Source organism: Populus euphratica, unplaced genomic scaffold, assembly GCF_000495115.2.
Source record: "Populus euphratica unplaced genomic scaffold, PopEup_1.0 scaffold2904.1, whole genome shotgun sequence".
In the NCBI taxonomy this organism is placed as follows: domain Eukaryota; kingdom Viridiplantae; phylum Streptophyta; class Magnoliopsida; order Malpighiales; family Salicaceae; genus Populus; species Populus euphratica.
The window spans coordinates 5072-14078 of record NW_011502736.1 but is presented as its reverse complement, the minus strand read 5'-3'; the positions used below and the strand labels follow the sequence as shown (position 1 = coordinate 14078).

The 9007-nt window shown below is 33.7% G+C and overlaps 2 protein-coding genes across 4 annotated transcripts; one reads left to right on the top strand and one right to left on the bottom strand.

The window, feature by feature from the left end:
• The first annotated feature begins 1982 nt into the window (after positions 1-1982).
• Positions 1983-3438, top strand: LOC105119422 (uncharacterized). Of its 2 annotated transcripts, XR_841134.1 has the most exons (5): positions 1983-2284; positions 2420-2639; positions 2854-2899; positions 3031-3276; positions 3427-3438. XR_841134.1 is itself a non-coding variant. In XM_011017561.1 (4 exons), exons 1-4 carry the CDS (start codon positions 2158-2160, stop codon positions 3121-3123), a joined length of 486 nt encoding a protein of 161 aa, XP_011015863.1. In that variant the 5' UTR covers positions 1983-2157; the 3' UTR covers positions 3124-3278. The 2 variants fall into 2 exon arrangements, 1 of the variants encoding a protein (XP_011015863.1); XM_011017561.1 differs by lacking the exon at positions 3427-3438 and having other exon boundaries at positions 3031-3278.
• Positions 3439-3837: 399 nt separating this feature from the next.
• Positions 3838-7605, bottom strand: LOC105119420 (uncharacterized). Of its 2 annotated transcripts, none has more exons than XM_011017559.1 (4): positions 7149-7605; positions 5278-6161; positions 5080-5178; positions 3838-4166 (listed from the first exon to the last, which is right to left on the bottom strand). In XM_011017559.1, the coding sequence occupies exons 1-3, from the start codon at positions 7240-7242 to the stop codon at positions 5086-5088; spliced, it is 1071 nt and encodes a 356-aa protein (XP_011015861.1). In that variant the 5' UTR covers positions 7243-7605; the 3' UTR covers positions 3838-4166; positions 5080-5085. The 2 variants fall into 2 exon arrangements, with proteins under 2 accessions (XP_011015861.1, XP_011015862.1); XM_011017560.1 differs by lacking the exon at positions 7149-7605 and adding an exon at positions 6913-7106.
• Positions 7606-9007: the final 1402 nt, after the last annotated feature.

The window sequence follows — 9007 nt, the reverse complement described above, 5'->3', positions numbered from 1 at the left end:
TGCTAAAGAAACAAGGTTGAGAACACTAAGCATTCTAAGTTATTATAGCCATTATCTATTTTTAAAAGGCCCTGGTCTTCTGTGTCTATGGATTTCATAAAGGGTTTACCTATCTCAAACAGTTATTCTATTATCCTAGTGGTAGTTGACAGATTGTTCAAATATACACATTTTATAATCATGGTTTATCCTTACACAACAATTTAAGTAACACAAGTATTTGCACAACGTGTTTCAAGTTACATGGACTACCATAAAGTATTATCATAAATAAAGATCCTACTATTATAAGCAGATAGTGACAAGAATTGTTCAAAGTTTAAAAGGTTAAACTGCACTTATCTACTACTTACTACCCACAGACAAACAGCTAAATTGAAGACACTAGTAAAACTTTAGTAGGGTACTTATATTGTTTTGCGGGGGACAATCCTACAAGTTGGTCTCGGTGGCTACTTATGCTCGAATGGTGGTATAACATCAATTTCCATACTTCCCTAAAAACTACTTAGTTTGAAGTCCTATATGGTTATTCTCCATTATCCTTAATCAATTATGTACCAGGAATTACACCATAATGAGGCAATGGAAAAAAACATATCAAGGATCACATAAAGATATTACAAATGATCAAAAGCAATTTAACTATGGCACAAGAACAACAAAAGAAACAAACAAATTCAAAATACAAGAGCACAAAACGAGAAGAAGGTGACTAGACTTACCTCAAACTCCATCCAAACAGCCAATCCATTATTTATTAGAGAAAGAAACTAAAGTTAGCTCATAAGTACTACAACCCACTCAAAGTAATTAAAAGAATCAGTCGAGTAGCTTACCATCTCGAGCTTTCATAAGATGTAAGGGTTTAGTCCATGTTCGATGTCTTTTTATTGAAGAAGAAAATTGAAAAGTATACGACTTCCGAACCTGAACTCTCACTGTTTAGGCTAGAAGGAACTCCGCAACAAGAACTAGTGGAGATCTTGAAGAATCAAGAGAAAAATGTTTAAAAAAGAGCCAAGAAGGAGTTGTTAGCTTAATAGAAAAGACAAAGCCTAGAGGATGTTATGTGGGTAGAAGAATAACATTTAAAGAACATCTACCCTCACCTTAAAGGCAAGGTTTTTTGAGGGAGATGAAGTTGCAACATGTTTGGGGATTGAAGGTATTGATTAATTTCATGACATCATTTCTTCTTGGAAAAACAAAGAATTATGATTATTTTTACCTTTAAAAAAATTTGATCGGGCAAGACAAATAGGTGAAAAGAAAATAGAAAGTGAACAGTCAAAATGCTACCTCGGGTTAATACTAGAAACGTGGATGGTTGGTGCTTAATGTTATAAACAACAATGCAGATGAAAAAAATTGGACGGTCAATGTTCAGAGATCCTTGCATGGTAAACACACAAGTTGAACTAGATATTTGTGTAAGGGAAAACAATAACGTTTGAACCAGTAAGAAATTAGTCAGTCTTCAACAAATCAAGGACCCCAAATCTGATTCAACAATCAAGAATATTCTTTTAAATTCAAATAAAATATTAACCAGTTCTGTTATAAATAGGGTTAAACAGATAAAAATTTATTTTTTTGTCTTAGATATTGCAATCAAGTCCTTGTTCCTTAATTTCAATTTAATTCATTTCAATAAAATAACCCCTATTCTTTTCAGAAAGTACAATCTACCAAATTCCACAATTTTAATAGGAGGTTTGTTATATCACATACCATATAAAGTTTGAAGATTGAAGTTTATTTTTTTTTAGGAAAAAAAAAAAGAGCAAGGTGTACAAGTAATCGGATTTGGACACCACCGCCTGGCACAGAATATCACTTTCCCTCCGAACAACAGCTAAAATGGTAGGAAAGTGCCTCTTGCAAAGAATTAGATAAAAATGCAAACCAAGTAAGAATATTGTGATTCTGGAGGGTTGCCTTGAAATAAAGCATCCTCAACCCCCACTAAGTTCTCGAACCGCAGGCTTAACAAGCAAAGAACCATAATGCCATTTATAAATAACACATCTTCTGACCCTAAACACTCGTACTTTCTTAGTCTTTTATGCATTGAATCTTTTTGGAGCCCTCGGGAAAATAAAATAACTCCAAATCCCTTTCGTCCTTTCACATAGTTCAGTTTACAGCACAAGAATGGCCTCCGAGCAGATGAAACCTGTTGCCTTGCTGCTTTTAGTCTTAAATCTTATCATGTATATCATCGTTTTAGGCATTGGCGGTTGGGCTATGAATAGAGCCATTGATTATGGCTTCATCATCGGTAAATCACCCTCTCCCCGCCTTCACTCTCTCTGTTTTTCTCTTCCTTCACTGATAATCATGCACTGCTTGCTATATATTGTCTTCTGCTAGCGTGGTCTATGCCGTAATTATGTCACGTACAACTTAATTTCAGGACCTGGTTATGACCTTCCAGCACATTTCTCACCCATTTTCTTCCCGATGGGAAATGCTGCCACTGGGTTCTTCGTGACATTCTCTTTGATTGCCGGAGTTGTTGGTGTTGCCTCGGCAATTGTTGGTCTTAATCACATTCGCTCTTGGCACAGAGATAGCATGCCATCCGCCGCCTCCGCTGCTGCCATTGCTTGGGCTCTCACTCTTCTAGCCATGGGGTAAGCAAACACCATCCATCAGCCTTTGTCCTCCCTCTCAGCAACTACTTTAGCCATTAACTATCAAAATAGTTCCATGATTGAGGTCAAAGAAAGTGTTTTTCTTAAGACAGATTAAAAGGCTCTATTTACATTCAAAACGGAAAAAAAAAAAAAAGATATATATGTTTCTTCTTGCCATGTTGATTACTGACTGGCAACAAAATTTGCGCAGCTTTGCCAGCAAAGAAATTGAGCTATCTATCAGGAACGCCCGTCTGGTAAGAATGATAAACAGCTTTATCAGATTTCTTTGACTCCACTACTGCTGTGTTAGATTAATTAGCCAAGAATTTAGTTTTACGTATAATCATGTTCAAGAATTTGAACACAAGTAATCATCTCTCTGCAGAGAACCATGGAAGCATTTATTATCATACTTTCTGCTACGCAGCTTCTATACATAGCAGCCATCCATGGCGCCTCATCAAGTGGAAGAGCTTGAAAGAATTCATAGTCCCATTAATTTATGCATGCTTGGTGTGTTTTCAATGTTTTTTTTTTTTTTAATTTCCCAGCTCTTTGGGGCTGTAAGCAGATTGATGTTTTTCCGTGTGATTTGATTGGATTTTTATGAACAAATAACGAAGGAAATGGTGTCCAAAATCATATTTCCATTTTACGGTCTCTAGTTAATTATTAATCACTCAATTACTATTTGCTCCTCTTAGTGCACGTGGTTTTGATCATCGTTTTCTGCAACTTTTTTTATTTTTTATTTTGTGGTTCCTGAGGCGCCCTTATCTAGGTATTGATGATTTTATATATAGATAGTTTTTGTCATTATTATTTTTTATTTATTTATTGTCAATGGGATACCGTGAACTATATATATATTTTTTTAAAAAAAATATAAAAATATTATTTTAAAAAACAAGCTTTTATCATTCTCGTACATACTCGAACACCATGAATCTCTCTACCTACCATGAATAGGCATTCTTTAGACTTCTAATGCCCACTGTAACTTGCGAAAAGAAAAGCAAAGATATGGCATCCATAGCATATATTCCAGAGGGCACAGCTGATGACATGCTTGAGAAAAGGTAGAATTACTGAAATTTTTTTTTTTAAGGGGAAAAAAAGAAGATGTACATGAGTCACACAATTCAGCTAGTAATAAAAATACGAGGACAAGGGTCAAGAAAGGAAAGGGGGGAAGGAGAAAAACACTGTTCTCATACTTGGAATGGTGAGTTTCATATCATCAATCTGGTAAAAAATGAACAACATACAACACCCGGTATACTGACACAATCAAAAATCAACGAGAAAATGAGGCTTAGGGTTGGTAAACTAAAGCTACCCCCCAATATTGAAACTCACTGTTTGCAAAGTTTATATAATTGTTTTACCTATACAGGTTTTCTGCACTTATTGGGGAAAACTTTCCAAGAGATTCTAACTCCTGTTATCTCAAACTACTACAAACCAAATCCTTCTCAGACTCCCAGCTCACGGACAGCTTCCTGAAGCTCGCGCTTGCTTCTGCAATAGATGTATGGGGGGGTGCTATAAATTTATACCGCACAACATATAAAGAAAAGACAACAGCCAAATGGAAATGTGCAAAAATCATAGTTCTAGAGAGTTGTTGAACCAAGGCCTTGTGCAAAGCACAAAAACCAAAAGCCTTCAAACATAGTTCAACCAAATCAAAATATGAATAGAAAAAGAATCCAGTGAAAAGAATCTGTTAAACATTACTGATCTGAAAAGTTTAGAAGGGCAAGCACCTCGTAATTGGTATTTTCAGTTAAGAATCTTTTCAAATTTGCTTCTTTTTTTCATAACTCAAAGAAAGAAAAAGAAGAGGGAAAGGGATAACTCAAAATAAGCTGGAATTTGCATTTTCAACAACTCAAAAAAAATTTATAAAAAATTAAAAAATAAAATAAGTTGCCCAAAAAAATCCCTGGATTTTCTACAGCAGAGAATTTATACTATTCCTAAGTGATCTGGCACAAATAGGCACCAGCTCCAATTTACCAGCCCCATTAAAACCGACTCATGAAAGAATTATCTTTATAATGATTCAGATTTCTTGAGAGTTCTGCCATAATGTTGAAAGAGAGGAGTAAAAGTAATGCCTATATGACCAAAAAAGTAAAAGGAATCCCTAGATTAGTAAATTTATGAGCTTGCATGTGCTTTACAAAACTGCTAAGACCCACAACCAAACAAATTGAAATTGAGGCTCTATGATTTGCAATGCATTATTTGAATTTTTAACAAATAACATATCTACAAAACACATGAAAAATGGGGGCACAACAGGGCATCAAAACAGATCACAACAAAATGGTACCTGAAAGTCACTAGGCATATCTATTTGCAGTATATATACAAGATCTCGATATCCAATCCAAGTCATTCTGATTTAAATTGAGGCAATACTAACCTGAAATTATCTATTGGTGCCTGTAAAAACATCAAATAAACCACAGCAACTCAAACAAGATGTTCTTTCTGCTACTTGTGGAGCAGAAGCAAGAAGAAGCTGCAGACAAATTCAGCAACACAGAGCATATTCAATTGTTAGCGCAACATATTCAAGAAAAAGAATGATAGATCAAATCACAATCAAGAAGAAACAAACCTGGTTTTCAGTGCTTTCAAGAGCATCGGTGTCTTTGTTTTTGTCTGCACTATTACCAGTTTCAGTGGAATGACTGCCTGATGATGCCATTGTTTTCCCTAAATTTCCATATACAGAAGAACCAACCACACTTGAAGATGCCCCAACATTCTCATTTGAGATGGGAAAAACTTTATCTTCATTTTTCTTTGGCACCACAATAGCTGGTGAAACTTCAACAACCTCATTGGATATAGGCAACAATCTGTCCTCATTTTCCTCAAAACCAGATTCAACCACTTCCAGAACCTCTGAATTTTCAACTTGAGCACTCTCCATATCAAATTTCACTGTCTCGGAAATGGGCACCACAGGATTCACCAAATAAACAGCTGAAGCAGTTTCCAAGACTGAATTATTATTAACTTCCTTGACTGGTTTCTCATTTTCAGGGATCTGCTTCACCTCTTTAGGAAAAGAACCAAATTCCTTGTCCTCATCATCATTGGCTTCCTTTGATTTCTTCTCAAAAACTTGAGACTCATTGCTGGAACTACCACTGCTAGAGCTCCTATCATCTTCACCATGAGATTCCTTTGGACAATCAACATACTCATTAATATCTTTACTTTCCACATTTTGCTCAGAGTTCACTTCTCTCTCAATTTTAATAGCACTGTTGTCCTCTAGTTCAACTTTATGGCTTCCTTCTGCATCCCCAGGGACTCCCTCCATGGGCTTGTTCTGGTGGGCAAATGAATCGGCAGGTGATGGGCCTCCTTTCTCAGATTCTCCATTACCCTCATTAAATGGATGCTGGTGGTTATGTTGGTCCAGTGATACAGGGGAAACAATCTCACCACCATCATTCTCTCTCTCATCAGAGCTTTTTGGATCACCATTTCCTAAAACCATTGACAAAATCACAAGTTCCAGTCAGAAAATGGTTAAAGAACCGAATTTTAATCAAATTTAAGGACAAAAAAACTAACAAAGATATGCTCATTGAATCAATATCATTATGTGATGAAAAGTAGGAGAGCACTCAGTAATGGATTGGATGCATCGAATCAAGCAACTGATAAGAGATCAACTAACTTTGTTACTAACATGAAACCAAATTGATTAAAACAAACTTAAAACGTGCGCCAAACAGAATGGCATGATAATTAAGTGGGAGGCAAACATTTCAACTACATCGCAACAATGTTCAAGAGAAACAAGGAACATCAACAAATGTAAATTGAGTTGATATGCTTAACCAAATTTGAAGGGAGTTAAACATGCAAGGGCCTGTAAGTTAGTTAAACCATCACAATCAAAATCTCTAAGCAAATTCTTAAGACTAAAACCTCGGGAAAAAAAATAAACCACCACCACACAATTCCCATCAGATCAAGAAAAACATGAAACATAAACAAATGAATCTAATCCAAATACCCTAAAAATAAAATAACCACCAAGAATCCAATCAGAGCAAAGCTAAAAGAAGGACATGAAAAGGATACCCATTAACCAAATTGGCAAAAACACCAAAATCAGTAGGTGAAAAAAACCTAAAAAAACTCGATCAACAAACGATGTCAACACACACCCATTAACCCAAAATCCACAAAAACACCAAAACTACAAAATCAAAGTGCCATTATAAAGTACCCATTACTACAAAATTGCACAGAGAAATACACCAATCCACTCAAACGCAATCAAAACAAGACTTATCAACAAGAACCCATTACTCAGATTCAAATAGCTTATCAAACAAAAATTTAAAAAAAGGCCAGCAAGTGAGTGTATGATTGAGTGACAGAGTGGCAAGTGATGGGTGGTTGTACTCAAAGTGAAAACCCTTTAAACATCTTTTTTCTCTTTTCCTTTTTCTTTAAAAAAACCTTGAGGATTGTTGCTGCTGATTGAAGAGTTGTCGCTGACCTCCTTTTCCTTCTTTTTCCTGGCAGCTTTCCTCTTCTTAGCACCTGATGGCATGATTGATTTTAGCTTTAGCCCTTAATAACTCAAAAATCTATTTCTTGTGGGGCTGTCAAACCCGGAAAAAAGAAAAAGAAAAAGGAAGATGCATAGATCGTGGGCTGTCTCCCTGTAGCCTCTCTCGCTCTAGGCTTTGTATGTACAGTACAAACTGTAAAGCACCAAAAATAGAACTTGGTACAGGTAAGGTCTGACAGGTATAGGTAGAGAGGTAGAGGCTCGTGAAGAAGATCTATTTATTTGTGGATTTTAAGATTATTTTTAAAATAGAAAATCTTCATTTAAAGCGTCATAAGTGGAAGTTTGTGCGTGTTTTTTTTAAGATTCTGTGTTCTTCAATCTCCCTCTGTCTATGCGTTACTTTGAGTCCTTTTGCTTTGCTTTGCTTTTTCTTGTTTTCCGTAATGATACTTCACTGATTTGGCAATTTTTTTCTCTTTCTTTTTTTAAAAAAAAAAAAATTAAAAAAAAAAGAAAATTCCTGCACATTAACATGAACCCTTCTTTTCCTAGATTTGGAGCCAAATAATTCAAATTTTTGTGGAAATTATATCATTAGTGATAATACATGAAAAAAAAAAATTTTGACTTGATTACATCAAAATCAAATTAAAGATTACAAGATTAAATATGCATTAGCCTAATTATACTTTTAACATTATGATTGAGTTGATAGTTGGATCGAGACCTCATCAAACCTTATAAAATTTGGTTTTTGTATAATTCACTAATTTTCATCTTCTAATTTTTTTTATTTTATTATTTATCTCTTATTTTTTTATAGATGTTATAATCACTTCCATTAGAATTATCATTCACTATAAGTGACATAAACAATCTATTTTTAAAAGCATTTTCAAAACAAAATGTTATTTTTAAAAGTATTTTCAAATTTTTTTTGACTTAATTGAATCAAGACCAAATCAAAAATTATAAAATTAAATATACAAATGTCTAATTATATTTTTAACATCACGATAGAGTCGATAATTAAATCGAGATCCAATCAAGCCTTATAAAATTTGATCTTTGTGTAATCCATCATTTTTTATCTTCTAATCTCTCCTTTTATTTTATCATTTATTTTTTAATTTTCTATATATATCCTTTTATTTTATCATTTATCTCTTAATTTTTTATATATATCATAATCACTTGAACTAGAATTATCACTTACTATAAGTGACATAGGCAAGCTATGCTTTAAAAGCATTTCCAAAGCAAAATGCTATTTTAAAGTATCAAAATGTTATTATAATATTTTAAATATGATAAATATAGTTTTGCTTACTATTTATGTTCCAATAAAAAAATCATTTGAAAAGTCAATTGTATTGGAGAGAAAAAAAAAATATGCTTTAGTTTTTCTTCAATGAATTTAAAGTCATTTTTTTTCACATGATTATATTAAATTGATTTATTTTTTATTAGCCCCACTTTGTTAATTTTAGTATTTTAAGAAATATGTAGGAATAATATTTTTAGAAAAGGAAGCTATTTTAACTATTCTTTTACTATTTATATTGCAGCTGTTGATTAAAGGGGCGTAAAAAACTAAAAGAATATTTTTTTAGCATTAGCTTCTTTTTTGCCTCATGCGTTAAAGAAGTCATAATAATTTAAGCTATAGAATAGAATTGCCACTTTACTAGATAAGTATCTTTAGATTTGTTCTAGAATAAGCTATATATATTCTCAAGTATGGGGCAAAAAAGAAGGATTTTTTTTCCTCATCTCAATACAAAAAAAAAATATTGAATTC

What these genes read in the sequence shown, in the direction of transcription:
- LOC105119420 (XM_011017559.1), bottom strand. Translation starts at nt 7,242, where the DNA reads ATGCCATCAGGTGCTAAGAAGAGGAAAGCTGCCAGGAAAAAGAAGGAA. An exon ending in CAGCAGCAACAATCCTCAAG is followed by an intron (nt 6,162 to 7,148) that starts GTTTTTTTAAAG and finishes CAATGGTTTTAG; the next exon opens with GAAATGGTGATCCAAAAAGC. An exon ending in TTGAAAGCACTGAAAACCAG is followed by an intron (nt 5,179 to 5,277) that starts GTTTGTTTCTTC and finishes ATTTGTCTGCAG; the next exon opens with CTTCTTCTTGCTTCTGCTCC.
- LOC105119422 (XM_011017561.1), top strand. Translation starts at nt 2,158, where the DNA reads ATGGCCTCCGAGCAGATGAAACCTGTTGCCTTGCTGCTTTTAGTCTTA. An exon ending in CTCACTCTTCTAGCCATGGG is followed by an intron (nt 2,640 to 2,853) that starts GTAAGCAAACAC and finishes AAATTTGCGCAG; the next exon opens with CTTTGCCAGCAAAGAAATTG. An exon ending in CTATCAGGAACGCCCGTCTG is followed by an intron (nt 2,900 to 3,030) that starts GTAAGAATGATA and finishes ATCTCTCTGCAG; the next exon opens with AGAACCATGGAAGCATTTAT.